The 20,706-nt window shown below is 51.1% G+C and overlaps 1 protein-coding gene across 10 annotated transcripts in view; it reads right to left on the bottom strand.

Annotated features, from left to right (window-relative positions):
* KAT2B (lysine acetyltransferase 2B) overlaps positions 1–20,706 on the bottom strand; it is a 109,250-nt gene that overhangs the window by 18,553 nt on the left and 69,991 nt on the right. For all 10 annotated transcript variants that reach the window (XR_011255502.1, XR_011255508.1, XR_011255509.1 and 7 more), the window contains exons 6-11: positions 20,306–20,497; positions 15,530–15,636; positions 11,176–11,301; positions 8,761–8,897; positions 6,161–6,369; positions 4,709–4,835 (exon numbers count right to left, since the gene is read on the bottom strand). Coding sequence is in view for 5 of the 10 variants with exons in the window: in XM_069582553.1 (XP_069438654.1) it covers positions 4,709–4,835; positions 6,161–6,369; positions 8,761–8,897; positions 11,176–11,301; positions 15,530–15,636; positions 20,306–20,497 (898 nt within the window). In the remaining 5 variants the exon portion in view is untranslated. The remainder of the gene's footprint in view (positions 1–4,708; positions 4,836–6,160; positions 6,370–8,760; positions 8,898–11,175; positions 11,302–15,529; positions 15,637–20,305; positions 20,498–20,706) is intronic.

Below are 20,706 nucleotides of genomic sequence, written 5' to 3'. Positions count from 1 at the left end.
GCTGAAACTCCAGTACTTTGGCCACCTGATGCGAAGAGTTGACTCACTGGAAAAGACTCTGATGCTGGGAGGGATTGGGGGCAGGAGGAAAAGGGGACGACAGAGGATGAGATGGCTGGATGGCATCACTGACTCAATGGACGTGAGTCTAAGTGAACTCCGGGAGATGGTGATGGACAGGGAGGCCTGGCGTGCTGCAGTCCATGGGGCTACAAAAAGTTGGACATGACTGGGCGACTGAACTGAACAGAACTATACATTTTCTCCCCTTCACCCACAATCCAAGAATTTTCCTCAAAAGGAACAGTAACGATTCTGTTGTCAGTAGCGTCTCAAACTCTGCATGAGATAGTCTTCATCGCTGGCCACTGATCCGTCACCTCTCCAAAGAATTTCCAGATCCCAGCTACTTGTGAGGAGGGGCTGTCTTTCATCTTGATTCCTGTGTGCCTAGTACTGTGACCAGCAGTAGCAGAAGCGCAAGTATCTGCTTGTTTACAGAAGCAGTAACAGAGCTGAGCCGTTACATGCAGAAATGCTTGGATTTTCCCCCCAGCACCGTCTCGCTTCTCTGCATGCCTTTATTTTCAGCAGTCCTGGGCTTCCCTGATAGCTCAGTTGGTAAAGAATCTGCCTACAATGCAGGAGACCCCAGTTCGATTCCTGGGTCGGGAAGATCAGCTGGAGAAGGGATGGGCTACCTGCTCCAGTATTCTTGGTTCTCCCTTGTGGCTCAGCTGGTAAAGAGCCCTCCTGTAGTGTAGGAAACCTGGGTTCAATCCCTAGGTTGGGAAAATCCCCTGGAGAAGGGAAAGGCCACCCTCTCCAGGATTCCGGCCTGGAGAATTCCACTGACTGCATAGTCCATGGGGTTGTAGAGTCAGACACAACTGAGCAACTTTCACTTCACTTCACTTCACCTGTCACCAAAAGGGCTCCTTTCAAATCCACCTGGTAACTTCAGCGTTTCTTCAAATACTTATTACGGTTAAATAAGTATTAGCCCCATAACTTTAAAGTTGCATATAACGTCAAAACCAAATAGTTAGATAATCTATTTTAAAACCAAGTTAGGAGCTTAAAGTAAATTCTCATATGTTATCTTGTATGTGTTCTGAGCAAGATAAATTCACACAAAAATCTTACTTGAAGCATTAAAGGAATTCATATATAAGCTTAAATCTCCAAAATGAGTGGCTGCAAATTTTAAAGTACCATTTAGCCCAGATTTTTAATACCTCAAATCAAAACTGTAGACCCCCACTTACGACCGTGCTGTTTTCACGAATAAGTACTGGCAGCGTTGGCTTCCACCAGACTCATCCCTCTATTCAGCTTTCACAGATTAATCTTCATCTGCCAGGACCACTTTCAAGACTTCCCTGGTGGCTCAGATGGTGAAGCGTCTTGCTTATGACGCGGAAGACCTGGGTTTGATCCCTGAGTCGGGAAGATCCTCTGGAGAAGGAAATGGCACCCCACTCCAGTACTCCTGCCTGGAGAATCCCATGGACGGAGGAGCCTGGTGGCTCCAGTCCACGGGGTCGCAGAGTCGGACGCGCCTGAGCCACTCCACTTCACTTCACTTTCGAGTCACTCACACCAAGTGGCTTTCCTTTTCATTTTTCCTGCTCAGTTTCAGATATTTGGCCACCTTCCTTCAAGTCTTTAGAAAATTACACGGTTTTGGGGAAGAAAACATACATTGCCCTTCTGGGAAGTAGTAAGACAAAGCATCCAATTCATATTAAACACCTTTAGTTTCCCTCTGGAATCCTAAAAGTGTCCAAGGTAACCTTAGCCAACCTTTCCAAACAAGTTGCTTGGTGTAGCTTTCTGTGCAAACAAATATTATGCAATCTTCTGAAATTATAAACCAAGGGCATATTTTCAAGTTCCTCTCCCTACGAAAAGCCCAACCAAATTTTCTTTTTAAGCGAGTTCCTAAACTCTGGACCCCTGGAATTGTTTCTCAGTGTGGCTATGCGGAAATGAACCTGTGACAAGCATAGCGACTGCACCATCTGAAGACACATCGCCAAAGCGCCCTGACACGGGGCCGAGGTCGGGCTCATGCAGATGCATGCCCTCGCCTTCCCCAGTCAGGAGGACAGTGCGGCACTGGTGCATTCTAATGCCCTTGGACGCTTCGCGTTGTGAGCCAATGTCAAAAGCCCCATTGTGCTCTCTGAGAGGAGACTACAGCTGCTGTAATCGACATGGTGACTGTGACACAGAGCTGCTACTGAAGCAAAAGCACCCTCAGCGCTGGCTGCGCCCCCGGGCCACGCACGACTCCTTCCAGAGAGCATGCGTCTTTGGCTTTTGTATCTGGCACAGCTTCATGGTGACTGAAGAAGGCAACAGTGTCCTTAGGCCCCGCTGTCCAAGACCAGAGAGCCTAGTCCAGAGCGAGACAGGTGCAGTGGAAAACGCAGTGGGGTTCAGAGACTCAGTACAAACCAAAGATGCGAGCGGCCTCCGTAATTCCTGGACACCGAGTGCCGCTGCAGTGACAGCCCTTTGGATGTACTGAGAAAAATAAAGTATATATTTTTAGAGCTATTTCTGCATATCTTCAATGTAGCTAACAGAAAATTTAAGCTCACATACGTGGCTGACGTGGGCGCGTCATGCTATAGACCATTAGGCAGTAATTTATCTCAGTAGCTACTGAATCCTGACCTACTTATCTTTCCACCAATTGCCATAGTTTTGCCTGACTTCAGGACTCCCCAAGTACCAAATGAATAACACTCTGAAGACACATTTCTGGTTCCACTTTCATAAAAGCAACTGAGTAGGATACAGCATCATCTCGATCTTCCTGCCGACGAGGAGTCTGGTTACTCCAGGGAGATGGCAGAGACACGCGCACTGCCAGCGTGACACGCTGGTTCCTGGGGAGGGATGTGTGCCAGGGGCAGCCGGGAAGGCGAATCAGAGCCACACACACTCGCAGGGCAGAGCTCACACTCACACAGGGCCGAGCCACACACACTCACAGGGCAGACCTCACACTCACACAGGGCAGAGTCACACACACACACACAGGTCAGAGTCACACACACAGATCCGTCTCTCACACTCACACAGATCAGAATCACACACTCACAGATCAGACTCTCACATTCACACGGCAGAGTCACACACACTCACAGATCAGAATCACACACACTCACAGATCCATCTCACATTCACACAGATCAGAATCACACACACTCACAGATCAGAATCACACACACTCACACAGATCAGAATCACACACACTCACAGATCAGAACCACACACACTCACAGATCAGAATCACACACTCACAGATCAGACTCTCACATTCACACAAGGCAGACTCACACACACTCACAGATCAGACCTCACACTCACACAGGGCAGACTCACACTCACAGATCAGACTCTCACACTCACACAGGGCAGAGTCACACACACTCACAGATCAGAATCACACACACTCACAGATCCATCTCACATTCACACAGGGCAGACTCACACACACTCACAGATCAGACCTCACACTCACACAGGGCAGACTCACACTCACAGATCAGACTCTCACACTCACACAGGGCAGAGTCACACACACTCACAGATCAGAATCACACACACTCACAGATCCATCTCACATTCACACAGATCAGAATCACACACACTCACAGATCAGACCTCACACAGGGCAGACTCACACACACAGATCAGAGTCACACACACTCATAGATCAGAATCACACACACTCATAGATCAGGCCTCACACTCAGGGCAGAATCACACACACTCACAGGTCAGACCTCACACTCACACAGGCAGAATCACACACTCACACAGTTCAGATCTCATACACAGGGCAGACTCTCACACTCACACAGATCAGAACCACACACACTCAACAGATCAGACCTCACATTCACACAGGGCAGAGTCACACACATGCACAGATCAGACCTCACACTCACATAGGGCAGACTCTCACACTCACAGAGGTCAGAGTCACACACACTCACACAGATCAGAACCACACACACTCACAGATCAGACCTCACACTCACACAGATCAGACTCTCACACTCTCACAGATCACAATCTCACACACACACACAGATCAGTCGCTCACACACTCACACTCCCCAAAAGACCACGGTCCAAACCTTCCCTGAGTATTTCTGAAACTTAGTCATACATTTATTCAAATTTTTCATGAATTCCCCGACAGCATTTCTTTAGTCCTTGCCTCCCCACTTCTGGCACAAGGTCGTAAGGAACTGTCCTGAGGTCTGAGCCACCTCAGTTCTCTCCCTAACCTACACGGCACCCCACCCCTTCCGGTGGTGCTGCGTGACCAGGCATGTGTGGCCACGTCTACACGTGGAAATCACCAACGCCACCGAGAGGTTCAGACACCTCTTCACGTGCCACAGACTAAACCTGAGCTGCTCCTGGTGTGGCCTGGTGTCCCCAGTCCCAGCCCGGTGTCCCCAGCCTCAGCTCTGAGGTCCAACAAAGCCCAGTAGAGAATGACTGTGGGTGTGGAAGCGTGTGCCCCCCCCCCCCCACACACACACACACACACTTGCAATGAGAGGATGCTCCTCAGAGAGTCCAGGACTCTCTGGACGTGGAGACCCTGCCACGCTCTGCAGCTTCTGTGAAAAGCACCACATCCTGCATCTCTTCTGAGACCCTGGGTGAGCCTTACCTTGACTTGTTCATTAGAGGTTACAGCGCAGAAAACAATCTCTGTGAAGCCCTGGGACGGAAACATCCGGAAGCAGATACCGCCAATGACACGGCCATCTTTAATTAAAGCAAGGGTTTTGTGTTTCCTGGAAGAATAAGGTTGCATCACTGTTTTACCTCCTGTTTGGGGTGTTCCTCACTAACACATCAGGAAAACTGGAAGGGAGGGGGGGTTCTTTCTTGATTTTTCTGTGGAAACTGCCTCTGTCTGGCCACCATCTCACTAGAACATTCTGTAAGTGAATGTCTTAGAGTGAGCCTGCCTCCCAAGACATCCCCGGAGTGTTCATGAGGACAAGCGCCAGCCACCTGAAGGGGCCTGAGCCCCTAGACGAAGAACAGAGCCTGTGGACAGGCGCTGACAGGTGGTGAAACAGGGTCATGTCCGATGCCCACAAGCCCAGGGGGAGCAAAAGCCAGGGACATGGGCACACGTTTCTGAAGAGTTCACTCTCACTCAGAAATACCACAGAAGCTATAAGGAAATGAAAACACAATCCATCTGCACGACTTGCTAAAACCTGCCTTCCAGAATTCCATCAGGCCTTCTGCCTAAAACGTCACTCTGAACAGTCACGGGCATGGGCCACAGTCCACACGGGCAACTGGGCTCTATATGTTAGAATGCATTCAATTACGGAAGCTTCCTTTCCTGTCTTTCCCCTTTTTTTAATGCAATGGATGATCAAAGTGAACCTAACAGCACAGTAGTCTTGCCAGGGCTTACAGACTCAGGCAAGAACTGAACCTACTTAAGACGCCAAAATCAGAGCCTGACTGTGAGAAAACTGGGGCATCCTCTCAAGGTTTGTATGTCCCTCCACTGATGCAGTGACCGAAGCACAGGGCGCCGCCGGCAGCCTGAAGCAGGAGCCTCGGTAACAGAAGCTAGTCAGCTGCTGGGAAACTCGTCTGCATGCCTGGGGCCGCGGCCACGGCAGGGACGTCGCTCTGCCCGCGCAGCTGACAAGCAGCAGCAGGACGCGGTGGGTGACTGTGCCTGACTTTCACTACCCGAGCGGTTCCTCTCTCCTTTACAAAGGAGAGTGACGTCCCTGATGGCCCAGTGAAGACCTGACCTTTCAACACAGAGGGTGGGGTCAAACCCCCATTTGACTCCTGACCAGGGAGCTGAGATTCCACGTGCCTCAGGATGAAAAAAACCAAAACATAGGACAGAAACGATACTGCAAAAAACTCAAGAGACTTTGAAATGGCCCACGTCAAGAAAAAGCGCCTCAAGGCTGGCTCACGTCGATGCTCGGTAGAGACAGACACAATTCTGTGAAGCGATGACCCTTCCATTAAAAATAAGTAATTTTTTAAGTAAAAAAAAAAAAAATCTTAAAAAAAGGAATGCATTTTACAAAGCAAATCAGGAAAGTGGAAAGCAGAGCCGGGCACGACTCACGGGTCGAAGACGAGCCGGGTGATGTACTCCTTGGGCATACGCGGCAGCTGGTGCGAGAACACGTTCTGCAGCCCCACCAGCCACATGAGCACCTTCTTGTTGGGCTTCTGGCTCAGGGAGTTGCCCACCACGTGGAACTCGATCACACCCCTGCGCTCCTCCAGCCTGGCCGCCTCGTCCCTGGCCGAGTGTGCCGACAGAAAGCTGGTCTGGGAGGAGGAGACAAGGGGTCACACAGGGCGCCTCCCTAAGACGGAAGGGACAGCTCACAGCAGCGCCCCTCCTCCGTGTGCTAGTGAGATACGCATTCCTGGGTTTCGGGGTCCCAACCGGTAACACACAAGCCATGAAAAGGCAGCTAGGCAGAGCGTTTTGCCAGACCAGAGCCTCCCACGTGTCCATGGAGACGTGGTACAGACCAGGAGTCACCAGACTTTCTCTGAAGGGCCAAACAACTCATGTTTGGATCTGCAAGTCAGGAGGCCTCTGCGGCAGCTGCGGACTCCGCGGCGGGGTGAACACGGCTGGGACCATGCGGACTCCGCGGCGGGGAGAACACGGAGGGACCACGCAGACACCGCAGCGGGGAGAACGCGGCCGGGAGCACGCAGACACCACGGTGGGGAGAACGCGGAGGGACCACGCAGACACGTGTGGGCAGGGCAGAGCACCCGAGGACTTGATTTGATGGGGGAGGCAGCCTGCGTCTGTCCTGTGCGCTGCAGCCAGCCAGTCCTTGGTTTTGGGAATCCCGTCTGGCTGAGTACCCTTGGGATCCCAGACCCCAATTCTCCCTGCAGGCCCATGAGTGGTAGTCACGTCTATACTACCAGCACCTCTCTTTCGGAGGAAGAGAGGCTTCTTTGCAAAGGAGTCGTGTTGACCACTCTCAATCAAGCTGGCAGTACAACCTCCTACCAGCACCCTGCGCCCCATCCTATTTAACCCAGGCAGTGGGGTGCAGGTCAGTGTTCAACAAACAGACCCCCAAGGCAGAAGGGCCAGCTGCTGGCACTGCCCGCTTCACTGGTCTACGGCTGATGCTGGAGGCCCATCTGCCACTGTGGTCAACACGTTTACTGGCCATCTCCTAAAACTCCTGAGAATTTAACAGGTGCCTTGTGCATGCCAGTACAAGGCAACTTCAGGACACTACGCAATCCACCCAACAGGTCGTGGAATGTGTGACGACATCCACACTTCACAGCTGAAACAAACTGAGCAAAACTACTCTGTGGAGTCACTAAATCCCCGAAAGACATGTACACAGAAGGCCCCAAGGACTGGACACCCAAAAGGAAATGGAAAGGGCAACTTTACAAGGAGATCGCTCTCTTAACAGCATTCCAATCCCGTGAATTATCCTCAACTGCACAAAATAAATCTCTAAGGAAACACGACAAATTAAACATGGATACCTTCACCCAGCAGAGCCATTCTAAAAAAAATTGTTACAGATGTTTTGAAAAAATCATCTTATTTCTTCATTTCCTGGCAGCTGTCAGAAACATCTAGGACTGCTTTGCGCCTGGATAAGACAGGAGATGACAGCAGCCCTTTTGCCCCAAAGGCTTTACTTGAATCTAATCATCAGTGAACAGACACACATACAGGGCCCTTATGCCAAAGCAGGGCTCTGCAACAATGGCGCTGCCACAAAAGGCCAACAGAGGGCTGGGAAAGTGCTCTGGAATAAACTAAACAGATTAACAAGCTGAAGAGATCAGAATTGAATGCAACATGTGACCCCAGACTGGCCCTCCAGCAACAGGAATAGATACCATAAACAACAGAATTAGGGCAGATGGGCAATCTGGGTATGGGCTGTACATTAGGCCAAGAGTAGCATCACGGACTCGATGGACATGAGTCTGAGTGGACTCGGGGAGTTGGTGATGGACAGGGAGGCCTGGCGTGCTGCGATTCATGGGACCGCAAAGAGTCAGACGCGACTGAACTGAACTGAACTGAATATGACTCTAAGCAAACTTTTTGAGAAAGGGCCAGGTGACAAATATCTTAGGCTTTGTGGACGTACTTCGATAAAACTCTATTTATAAAACCAGAAGTGGACAGGATTTGGTGCCCAGGCTGTGGACTGCCTATCCACACATTAGCTAATACTGTAATCCAGCTGAAGTTTCTGGTAGTGATAAGTACACTGTGGGAATGCAAATGAGCAGTCTCAGTCTTCAGAGACATGTGCAAAAAACAGTAAGGGGTGAAGCGTTACAACATCTGTATCTACCTCTGAAATGGCTCCACACGGTCACAGCAAAGGGAGACAGAGGGATAGTGAGCGTGGCATGCAAGCCGTTTGTGAGTCTAAATAAAGAGCCTCTGGGTCTTTACCACGGAATGTTTGCAACATTCATGAGGGTTTAAATTTTTCAAGATAAAAAGTTGAAGCAGGAGGAATGCCTTCAATGGCGGAGATTATGTTTCCCCACGACACGGCCGTCATCAGCAGAATTAACCTCTCATCCGCCTGCCCGCCTCTCAGCCCTGAGCATCCAGCAACTCCGCCCCACCCCCGACAGCGCGAGCGGCTGCGGAGCCACGGGGCCCACCCGCGGGCGGCTCGCGCGCCCCCTGCTGACCTCCGGCGCCAGCGTCGCCGCGGGGTCTGTGATGGCGGACATGGCCTCGCGGATCAGCTCCGGTGGGATGTCGCCCAGCACCCGGGGCTTCTTGGTCTCCTCCAAAACATGGGAGTCGCTCATTTTCCTCTTTTCTCCTTGATGACCAAAACAAAAGGGCAAACGATGGGTTATTTCAAACACAAAGCACGTGCCGACTAATCCAACCGATTTTCTAATATCACTGAAAGGTGTGGACATCAACCCCCCCTGTACCAGGGAGAAGCGGCGCGGCAGAAGGCGGGAAAGAGGAGGTAACTCTTTTCGCAGGAACTGCCCACCATTCTTTTTTTTCCCACTTTCTTTCTTTATTGGCTGGGCAGCATGTGGGACTTCCTTGAGCAGGGAGTGAATCTCTGCCCCCTGCACTGGGACACAGAGTCTTAGCTGCTGGCCCACAGTCCCCCAAGTGCCCACCATTCTGAAGAGCAACTGCTCTCTACACTAAGGTTCCAACTTGACATGTGAGCTATTAAAGCGCAGCCTCTTCATGTGCACACTGAAGGCTGTCTAATTACCACTGGCTGTTAATCTCCATGTTGGAGACTAATTGTCCCTTTGTGGTCAGAAGAATACGGTCCTTATGATAACAAAGGCCAAAACTGCCTGAAACGCAAGTTATGACCTAAAACTTGACCAACTGTTTGTAAACTAAGCATCTTCTGATAGTGTTGTTTGTTTGATCTATGAATTAATCAGAGATGTTTCTTCAAGTGTTCAACTTCTGGTGGATCGTTTCTCCTTGTAGTTCCAGAAAGTCTTTCATATATGTGCATGGACGTGTATGTGTATGTTGTGCAGTGTATATGTGTTGTATGTACAGTGTATGTTGTATATGTGTGTGTGTCTACATATACTGGAAATACACCCATGAACTGTTTCACTTTGCTGGTGAATTTAATTTTTGTCATTACAAACTGACCCTCATGATCTCTCATAATCCTTTTTTGCCTTAAAATGATGCCTCACAAAGTGAGCAGGGCCCTGGCCTTGGAAGCAGGCACATTCATTCCCAGGATGTCACAATGTATCACAAGCTGGGAAAGGCCGGGCGAAAGCAGGGAGAAGGCTCTCCCACTCTACTCCTTAGATTACCTGGCTGCTTTCTGTCCTACTGGCATGATGTCTGGTTTTTCGTTTTCTTCCCGTTCTGTCATAATTTATTTATTTTTACAATTAAATTTTTAAATGCTCAAATCTAATTTATTCCTCAGGTGTGAATTCCAGTAAGCAGGCTCCATACAGCATTCGCTCCATCTTGAGCTAAACAGCAGCAGGGCAACGTCAAGCATCTTGTCCATACAAGTTGCTTTTCCAAATGAGGCTTCTTACTAAAACAACTTTTGTTGAGTTCGTGTTTTTATAACTTTTTAGTTGTTATTATTGGAGGTGAGTGAGAATATTTTCCTTCATTTGACCAACGCTTCAAATCCCACAATTCCACCAGAATAATGGTGTGAACTATTTATTTTGGAGCTGAGACTTATACCCAATATGCTCCAAACTTGATAGCTTGCTGAGTGCTGCAATAAGAAAGCACCCTGGGCTATATCCGAGTTCAACGGCAGAGTTTCTAGAATGATCAGCAGCGTCCCCCTTGGAAGTGGCCCCAGTGCTGCCCGCTTAGTCCTTCACAGAAAACCCTGTTCTCTCCCCATTTCATGACACCTCTCAGTGTCAAACTTTGCTTGTGCCAAGATGTGTCTCATGTCACGGCTATGGACACAAATGCAGCCTCTGGAACATTCTATAACTGCGAAACACCTCTAGCACTAAGAGATTTTTTTGCCCATGTGGCAGATTACATTCACGGCCAAATTCTTTCCCCTCCTGCCTCCAGCTTCTGCCATATGATTCTGTGGCTCTTCCTACAAAAGGCGTCAAGGCCGTCTCCCCACCCCTTGACTCTGAGTCTGACCACGTGATTCGCTTCCGATGACAAAATAAGGCAGGCGTCACGGAGCACCAGCTACAAGCTTAAGCTGCAGGAAACTGCATTTCTGCCTGCTTTCTGGTGCCTCTGCCATCATCATAAGGACGCATTCTGCCCCAAGGAAAGGAAAAGACACCCGGTGGTCCTCAAAGGAGGACGAGAACTATGCAAGCACAGCCTGTTGGAGTCGAGCCTTATCAGCCACCTCCTAGGCAGCACACAGAATGAGTGAGCTATGACGATAAAGGATCACAGTTTGAGACTCTGCATTTCAAGTTGGCTTGTTACACAGCAATAACTAACCAATGCAGCTCAGAGGGAGTTCCAGCCATTAAGATCCTTGACACGCACAGTACGCAGTTGACTTAAGGCTCCCTTTGGCACTCCTCAGATAACGGAGCTTCTTGGGAATCACAGCCCTCGCTGGTGCCCTCCGAGCTTACCTGGGTTTGCCTCAAGCCCGGACGCGCCTCGACAGGATGGGCTGGTGCTCCCTCCGTTCTGCTGCTCAAGGGAAGCGGAACTCGAATTGTAGGAAACTGTCCCGGCCACAGGAGGTGGACTGATAACTGCCCCCAGGAGAAGGAAGAGAAGGCATTAAATGCCGTCTTTCTTGGGTAGTAATGAACCAAGTGTACGCGAGAGCATTCCATTCCTGCCCAGCACCCGAAGACGTCATCTCTAAGACAGAAGCCATGTGGCCAGTGTGAGCTTGATGATAAAGACAAGGGTAGTTACAACCCACTGGATAAAATTAAGACATCTGAGTCCAAAGTGATAACATAAGAAATGAACAAATAAGTAATGGAGAGAAGGTAAAACTCTCCTTACAGGAGAATGGGAAGAAATAAGGGAGCAATGAGGGAAGGTGGGGAGAGGGGGACAGTTAGGGAACAGCCGGCACATAGTGACTGATTCAGGGAAGAGCCATCTGTACACGCCGAATCTTGTGACTGTAATTTTGATAAAAATAGAAAAGCCTCAAAGTGAAAAGTGAAAGTGAAAGTGAAGTCGCTCAGTCGTGTCCAACTCTTTGCAGCCCCATGGACTCCACAGTCCACGGGATTTTCCAGGCAAGAATACTGGAGTAGGCTGCCATTTCCTTCTCCAGGGGATCTTCCCAACCCAGGGATCAAACCCGGGTGTCCTGCATTGCAGACAGACACTTTACCGTCTGAGCCACTAGGGAAGCACCAAAGCATCTCCCCACAAAAGTACCTTTTTTTTTTTTTTAATTACCAAAGTGGAAAAGTTAACACTGCAATGGAGAAATCTCAAAAACCCCACCTTAATCCAGTGACAAACTTCACACCAGCGATAATGGGAGAGGCCAACATTCCATGCCTCCTGCTGTGACAGAAAATGGCTATGAACCCTGTGGCTGAGATGAGAGGCAAGATGGAAAACAGTACCCAGATTAAGGAATAATACTGCATCAAGGCTGAAATTCCTCACTGTGATAACTCTGCTGGGGTTAAATATGAAAGCACTCTTGCTCTTAGGAGATCCCCACTGAAGCCAGCAAAGGGGCATGACCTTTGTAACCATCAGGCTGTTCAGAAGACAGGTACGCACACACACGTTAGTACATGGAGAGAGACAGAGAGAAGCCGCAGAATGCCAGCACAACAGGGCCAGCGTTAGCAACGGTGAGTCTGGAACAGCAAACACACAGCAAGGGGCTGCTTGGTCCTGGTTTTGTTGCTCTTCCGTAAGTTCAAGAGTGTCTCCAAACAAAACCATTTTGTTTTGTCTTTAAAAAAAAAAAAGAAAAAGCCAAGGTAGGAAGTAGGCGTTGTTTGCCCGCGCGTGGCTGGCGGCAGCACGGGCGCCAGTGACGCGGCGCACAGACCTCGTCTGATGGCGCAGACGGAGGCCCCAGAGCACGCCATCTCGGTGTCAGGGCGACCACAGGGGATGCCCCCGCAGCCAAGAGCGGTGAAATAAGCGAAACGAGCTGCGGAGACACAGGCACACAGCTCCTAACTGAAGAGCAACTGGCATGTAAGGAGTCGGAATATACTGATCGCCAATGTGTGTTAACTTCAGGTACAGAGCGAGGTGGATCCGTTAGACATTTACATATATCCGCTCTTTATCTGCTTTTCTCATACAGGCCATCACAGTAAGTGTCAAAAATAGAAGTAGCCATATACAGGCGAGACCCCCTCAGATGCACACATGAAGGGATGAGAAGAGACTGAAGCGCCAGGCTGCAGGCCTTCCCTTCCAGCAAACAGGCCTCCTGGGCTTCAAAGGACACTGGAGTGCTTCCACACAGAGGCAGCTCTGGTGACTCACGAGACATCTGAGAGCCTTGCCCAAGTTCAGAGCCCTCACTGTGCCTGTCATTTCTCACAGGCGCCTGGATGCGCAGACATGCCAATTAAGGAGAAGATTACCCCTTCTTTCCCCCCAGAGCACACACTGCAATTACAGCAGAGCAGAAGTCAGCCGGCTTCCGATGGCGGCAGGGAACACTGACGAGTGCGACCCAGCTGAGCTAGGTGACGGCCAGAGCTCCTGGGGTGAGCCTGGCGTCCCCGGGCAGAGACACCGCCGTCTCCACGCTGTGCGGTGACGGGTGAGACGTGGGGAGCAGGGCAGGCCAGGAGGTGTCCTGAGCAGGAGGGCCAGGGAAGTCTCACCCCCACCATCCCTCCAGAAGGGAACTAACCGGACCCGCCTGGAGCCCCGGGTCCCCGCCTGATCATTCCTCTTTCCTTGTGCACGGGTCTGCCTGTGCGTCTGCCAGGCACACAGGTACGCGCAGGGCAGTGCAGTAGGAATCAGACGCGATGGGAAACCCAGTCCCGTCACTTGGGAGGCTCTGCTTTTGGGCCACTGTCTGCTCCTCTCTGAGCTCCCGTCTCTCATCCATATACAGGGGTTAACCACACCAACTTCTCCTGGTTCCAGCTAGAGCTTAAAGACCCGAAGCAAACCTCATCAGGCAGCACTCACTGGAAGTGCGAGCTATTCTCATGGATAAACTGGGTCTGACCAGGTAGGCCTCCCGCTCAAGAAAAAGGGGCTGGGCAGCGTGGTGCGTGCTGAGGACAGCTGATGCCATCAGACATTCCAGGAGCTCAATCATCCGAAAGCCACGCCCTTGGTCAATTATGCCACAGCCTCTTGGCAGGGGCCTCAGAATCAGCAGGCTTTTTTTCATTTTTTAAAAATATTTATGCATTTGGATTGTGGGGTTTTAGCTGCAGCCTGCAAACTCTTCGTGGTGGCATGTGCGATTTAGTTCACTGGCTGGGGAGGGAAGCCAGGCCTCTGGCAGGGAGTGAGGAGCATGAGCCGCTGGCCCTCAGGGAAGCCCCAACATCAGCGGCATTTAGATCCCATGGGTGGTGCTGCTGAGCAGCCAAGCTAAAGAACCGGGGACAGGATATTATCAAGGTTCCATGAATGTTTGGAAGAAAGGAGACTCAGCTCTTGCTGGAAGGCATGGTGAGAATTAGAAGAGGGTTGTGGGAGAGATGTCGTCCTAAAGTCAGGTGAGTTAAAAGACGGATAGGCGACCGGCATGGGGGCAGAGGCGGACACGGCGCCCCGGTGCGGGGGAGCTCGCGGGAAGGGCTGACGCGGGGCTGCAGCCCTGTCCACACGCAGAAAGGCGCCGGAGGGCCGCAGACTGCGGACCAGAGAAATGTGAGGTCATGTTTTACGGCCTAAGGTGAAAAAACAACACAAAAGATGTCTTTGACATGGTTTTGGGAACAAGAATCCAAACAAAGAAGGTTTGATCCAAACCAAAATACCTCATTCCCTAAGTATTTGAGTAGGATTTAATTATATTCCAATCCAAACTCAGGCTCCAGATGAAATGATGCTTTAATCACCTTCTCCAGCGCAGTATGCTCAGTGAAAGAAGCCAGAGTCAAAAGTTACATGCAGTGTGATCCCACTCGCGTGGCGCTCTAGAAAAGCACAGCTGCGCGGCCGCGGGGCGGACCAGAGGGAGCTGCCCGGGCCGAGCTCAGCGCGGGGCTCGCGGCCGCGGGGCGACACAGCGCCGGGGGTTCACCAGAAGCCACAGGACCACACACTAGGGGTGACTTTTGCTGGATATAAAAACAAACCGGAGGAGGTGTCGAGAATGAGGAGAAGAAATGCCCTTTGCTGGGGGCGGCGCTCACGGGCCCCTGGGACACACTGAACCAGATCTACTGCAAAGGCGACACCAAAATTCTGCGTTCTGCCTCTCCCCGAGGCCACACGGAAATGCCTGCCTGACAACCTTCTCCAAGGCCTCTGAGCATCAAGGCAGGAATTCAGACCCCGTCTCCAGAGTCAGTGTGACTTCAAGTCACACATCCTCACCAAAGGCCCACTGAGGCCCTGAGCCCACGGGGCACTGCACGTCCTGAGACTCAGGCCCACCGTTACCCGAGAACAGCCTGATGCTCAAAACAGGCGTCCAGACCCACAAGCCAGGCTGAGACATGACTGCAGGGCAGGCTGTGACCAAGACTGTGTCTCTGAACAGTCGACGTCTGTCTGCAGGCCTGCGCGCCGGGTGTGTCGCCCTCCGCGCAGCTGTGCAGGGCAGGCTGAGCAAATCTCGGGGCAGAGCAGCGCCTGCTGCAGTCTTAGCTGTTTGCCTTGCACCTGCTCTCCCCGGGAACAGAGATGTCGATGCCAGGTTTGCCAAGTGTTTACTTTTCTTTGCTGACTCTAGTCTTCAGCTTCTTGATGAAAGATGCAAACAAATGCAGAGTAAACGGCAACAAACACTTCTTGGTTGTGTTCTGATTTATGCAAAAAAGAGACAATTATTTTTTTCACCTGTTTGGATTCCAAGCTGGCTGGTTCTGGAAGAAGCTGAGAGAAAATCCTGATCCCAGATGGGAGAGTTCTGACTATAAACTTCTTCTTCTAACATGGACAGAAACCTAGGCGTAAGAATAAAGGCAAGAGTGAGATCACACGGGATGCATTACTAGGGGGACAAGTGCCGGGCACCCATGGCGACCACCCCAACGCCAGCATCTCACCCTCAGTTCAGAAACATGAAACAGTCAGTTATGACCCGCGTGAAGATTTAACTGGCAGCCTTGGTATATTCAAACAGAAATGCATTTCTACAAATGTACTCTCTTTGGGCTCCATGTAGGTATTAATAGATACAACCTGGACCACACAGAGGCTTACATCAGTGGAAGCGCACTTCACCAAGTCTCCCTGGGAGAATCCTGGAAGGAGAGCTCGTCTCCCCTCAGAGCCGTCGTCGTCATTTCCCTCACAAAAGCTGCTCGTGTTTACTGAGTCCTTGCCACACGCCTACACTGTTCTGAGAATGTTTTATTGAATCTTCTCATCAACACAGTGAGTTACAGATTTTATTTTTATTTATCACACACATGTACACATAGCTCTTACTACAGGATGGACACTGTTCTAAGCAATCAACGTGTATTAACTTGCTCGCTCTTCCGAATAACCCGATGAGACGGGATCCGCCACTGTGCTCGTTCCACAGATGAAAGTAACTTAGGGCACAGGCAGACTCGATAACTGGTTCAAATGCCCACAGCCAATAGCCTGCAGGGCCGAGACCAACTACCCCGTCACATCTCCTGTCGCATCATAAAGCAAGCAGGCCTCAAGTTCTGGGCCCACAGAGGCTGCCTGCACAGCCTGGTCAGAGCGCAGCCCCCGAGCCGCACCGAGGCTCACTGAACTGGAGGCCGCGAGAGAGGCCCAGCAACCAGACGCTGAGAAGCACCCTGGGCAGCTCTTGTGTTCCCTCCAAGATGCAAAGACTGTGATTAAAATACCAGCACAAATCTATACTTCTGGTATTGGAAAGTCTTCCTGCAAACGTCTTTTCAGGGCACATTCATTCTCATGGAGGAATATAGAATAACGGCTAAGAGCTTAGGGTCTAAACCCAGCTACCAAGCTCACCACTTATTATTTCCGTGACCTTGGGACAAATTCTTAGCTTTCCTCTTCCTCGGTTCCCCTTTTATAGAATGGAAACAGCAACAGCAACTTCTGCACGAGGTGGTGGCCAGGACCATGCTCAGCTGGTGCTGACTGCTGAGAAGCTGCTCCTCCGTTTGCTCAGCAGCACTGAATGCCCGCCACACGCAGGTGCCGGGCCAAGCCCTGGAGGACAGTGAGCACAACCTCGCCTTGCCTTCAAGAAGTTTATACTGCATCGAGGTAAAAGGTTAGCGATTAAACAGCTCTGAAATTTTGAAATCCAAAAACCCTTGAAAAAGTATTGTTCCTAATCCATTTAGCAAAAAAACTGACCTGAACATACGCAGAATTATTTACAGTCTTTATGAATGGATCTGCTCCGGGGACCTGCCCCCACCCCAAAGCTAAGCTACGTATTCTGTGTGTTCTGTTACCTTTATAAAGGGGTCAGGTTACCTTAACACTTGAATTGTGAATCCTACCAAGTTTGGATCACTGATTAAGGACTTAGAGTAAAATTAACATCATCATCATCACAATTAGGGAAAGTACCACTAATCTCCTCATTAATCAAACCCAGGAAGACTGCAGAAGGCAGGGGGAGGCTGGGTTTCGACAGTGAAGACAGGTGGGAAAGGTCCTGAGGGTCTTCTGACTTGCCTCTCACACTCAGAAGATTTAAGAATAAGGAAGCACCGCACGAGCGCCGTCCTGCACTCGGCCATGGGACACACGGTTTAAAGAAACAGCAGGAGCCACTTGTGCCAAGCCCGTCACCATTAACTGACGCCTCAGAACACTTTCGGATGTTTCTCACTTAACACAGAAAGGCTGACAGCAACAGGAAGCAGCATCCTTACTGAGATCACAGCTTGCCCTTGCTGACGACAGGGGAGGTTCCAGATGCATCTCCTCCGCTGGCCCAGCAGAGCCTGCCGTCACCTCGCCCAGCCCTCAAGACTTCCCGACAGCCCTTCATCACAGAAGCAAATTTCCTTTCCTTTCCCAGGCTCCTTCTTTACGAGCAATTACATAATAGGAACACTTCATGAAGCCCTACGGAGACTTACCAAAGAAGAATGCCATTAATAATTTAGGAAAATAGTCATGTGTGTGTTATACATATGTATAATTATTTCAATACAATAAAAGTCTCATCTAATGTCATGAGAAAGTGCTTATTATATACACAAAGGATACAAAATTGTAGAATAAAAGAACACCATACATGGAGAAAAAAACCAGAAATGTCCAAAAGCACAAAAAGTAGATCACAGCGGCAGGCTGCAGTGGCCCTTGGCCTCTCTGTTCTCTCTGAATCAAATCTCCACCAAAGGCCCATTCATCACTTTTGAAATGAAATGCAGAGACTGACGTTTTAAAGGACACCTGTGTGACTCGGTGCATGTAGGGGACGGCACACACGAAGGCCAAGCAGGAGGAAGGGCTGGAGCCGCTGCAGATGCACAGGGCGGGGCCGTGCTTCTCCTGCAGGGGTCTGGGCTCAACGCCCAGCTGGGGAACCAGGATCCAGCCTGCCGAGCAGCACAGCCAGAAAAAGAAGGAAGACAGGGTGCGTAGGAAGTGCAGGAAAGCAAGCCCTGAGGACACACCTGACAAACAGGGGGGCCCCACGGCATCTGCAGCCTGACTGAGCCGGGCCCTGGCTCCACACGGCACCTCTGGCTGCCGAGTCTGCAGCTATAAATCCCTAACAGCCTCCAATGTTGTCATATTCAATGGAAAGGGACTGAGGAGGAGAAGTGGGTGGAAGCTTCACCCTACCATTAGTAACAGAGAAGGAAAGAAAGCGGCCTTGGTCTTCTCAGCTGACCAGCATAAGCATGCCAGAGCTCCGGGCTGAAGGAAGAGAACACTGTAATCAGCAAATATCTGCAAGAAGGAAAATGAGCTTGCTACGGGAAAAACCTGCTCCTGTGCAAGATAATTAAAATTTCTCTTTAAGCACCAGAAAAGGTGTGATGAGGGAGGGGTCCTCTGTCCCTTGGCTTAGAGGCAGACGACAACTATAATCTGAACACACGAAACACGGCTTATGAGGCAGATGTAACAGAGAAACAAGGAAACTACTTTAACTGCTAAGGAAAGAACGCAGACCAGTTAAGAGGCAGCCACGGAAATACACGAGCATTCCAGAGTTCCTGACCTGTTCAGGGACAACGCCCGAAATACACGAGCATCCCAGAGTTCCTGACCTGTTCAGGGACCACGCCCGAAATACACGAGCATCCCAGAGTTCCTGACCTGTTCAGGGACCACGCCCGAAATACACGAGCATCCCAGAGTTCCTAACCTGTTCAGGGACAACGCCCGGGCTGCTGCTGAAGTCTTTCTGGACCTTCCTCCCTGCAGGACACCAAGTGTTCGGGCCCTGCCTCATCCTGGATGCTGGCTGTCCTCAGGAAATGCTGCAAATCAGGTCACTAGGACTCACGTGCAGCTAAAGCTCGTGAGAATTATCCTCTACCTAACACTGGAGATTCATGCTCAACTGCAAAAACAGACTGTTCTGTCCGTTTCCGTCAGAAAATCATCTTTGTTGTTGTTTTGGACCTAACTTATCTTTAAAAATTAAAATGATCATCTTTCCTGAGACACAAGCTGGGGAACCCAGAAACAGTAGCATCATAAAAATCTAGCTTTTCAGATAAAACAGGCTTCCATCCATCTTTGTTCCAGGAACATAACAGCACCTCTCCTAAACTGCTCTCCACCTCACAGCCGTCCGTGGCAGAACTCTCTCAGACCTAGAAAGCCTGTTCAAATGACAGCTTCCGCCCCCGCTGTCACAGCTCTGATGTGTCGTCACCTGCACCCTCAGCCCCCAGCCACTTAGGCTAAAGTCTGCATTCTTCACACTGCAAACCCATCTCCAAGCTCAGTGGTGTACACTGTACCTTCCTACCCCTCTGACCTATTTCCTACATTTGGAAAATATTTAAGTGAGTCTTTACACGCTGGACGTCTAGCAGGTTCAAGCAGCAAGGGGCCAAGGGCACGTGTGTGCCCGGGAAGCTGAGTACAGAGGCATGAAGATCCTCCTGCCAGAGACCTGTCTACCCCAGGCCGGCTCCCTCCCTCGGAGTCCAGTTCATTCCAGGTGAGACAGGGATGACCCGTCAGCCTCAGGAAGCGCTGGGGAACTGGGTGCCAGAAACAGCCCCGGGCTCTCCTGCCCCCCCTGGAGGCCACTTCTGCAGCGTCCGCACTGCCCTGGAGCACCCTGGAGCTGGAGCCCCACACACAGCCCCGGCCTGCGTCCTGAGACTCGGGAAGGGTGAGACACGCCAAGGCAGCGGTCAACCCAAAGTCAAGCTCATCTCAGGCGGGCTGGGAATGCCCACAAGGCTCCCGAGGGGCTGTGAGGATGGGGGTCCTGCCCCCAACCCAGCTCTGCCCCTGAGGCTCCGGTGTGCGTCCGTCCATCTCAAGCATGGCACAGAGCAGAGACCCGCAGGAGCACTCCCTTACTTCGGGAAGTGCATGAGGAGCAGAGGCCCGCAGGAGCACTCCCTTACTTCGGGAAGTGCGTGAGGAGCAGAGGCCCGCAGGAGCACTCCCTTACTTCGGGAAGTGCGTGAGGAGCAGAGGCCCGTAGGAGCACTCCCTTACTTCGGGAAGTGCGTGAGGATCAGAGTCCGCTTCTCCGGCGGCAGCTTGTCCTTCTCCTGCCTCGCCTGCTCCAGCAGCTGCCGCCGCATCACAGTGAAGACAGAGCGCAGCAGCGTCCTCCCGAACACCTGGGCCGTCTCGTACCGCGGCAGGCTGTCGCAGAACTGGGGGACGTTGCAGTAACACAGCCACCTGCACGGGGGAGACCACAGCATCAGCGCCTGTGAGCCCCGCCACGAGCAACACCTAGGACGCTGCTCGACACCGTCGCCCTCGGTGGGAGACCAGGCTGCGGACGCGCCATCAGTGGGTCAGATGCGGGCTCACCCGGCCAGAGCCCTAGGGCCCAGCTCTAGAGAACCACTCCAGTCTGCAGCACCCTTTCAACAGGAGGGTGGATT

Source organism: Ovis canadensis, chromosome 1 (genome assembly GCF_042477335.2).
Source record: "Ovis canadensis isolate MfBH-ARS-UI-01 breed Bighorn chromosome 1, ARS-UI_OviCan_v2, whole genome shotgun sequence".
NCBI classification, from domain to species: Eukaryota; Metazoa; Chordata; class Mammalia; order Artiodactyla; family Bovidae; genus Ovis; species Ovis canadensis.
Note: the sequence above shows the minus strand (reverse complement) of the source record. Positions and strands in the feature narration are given on the sequence as shown.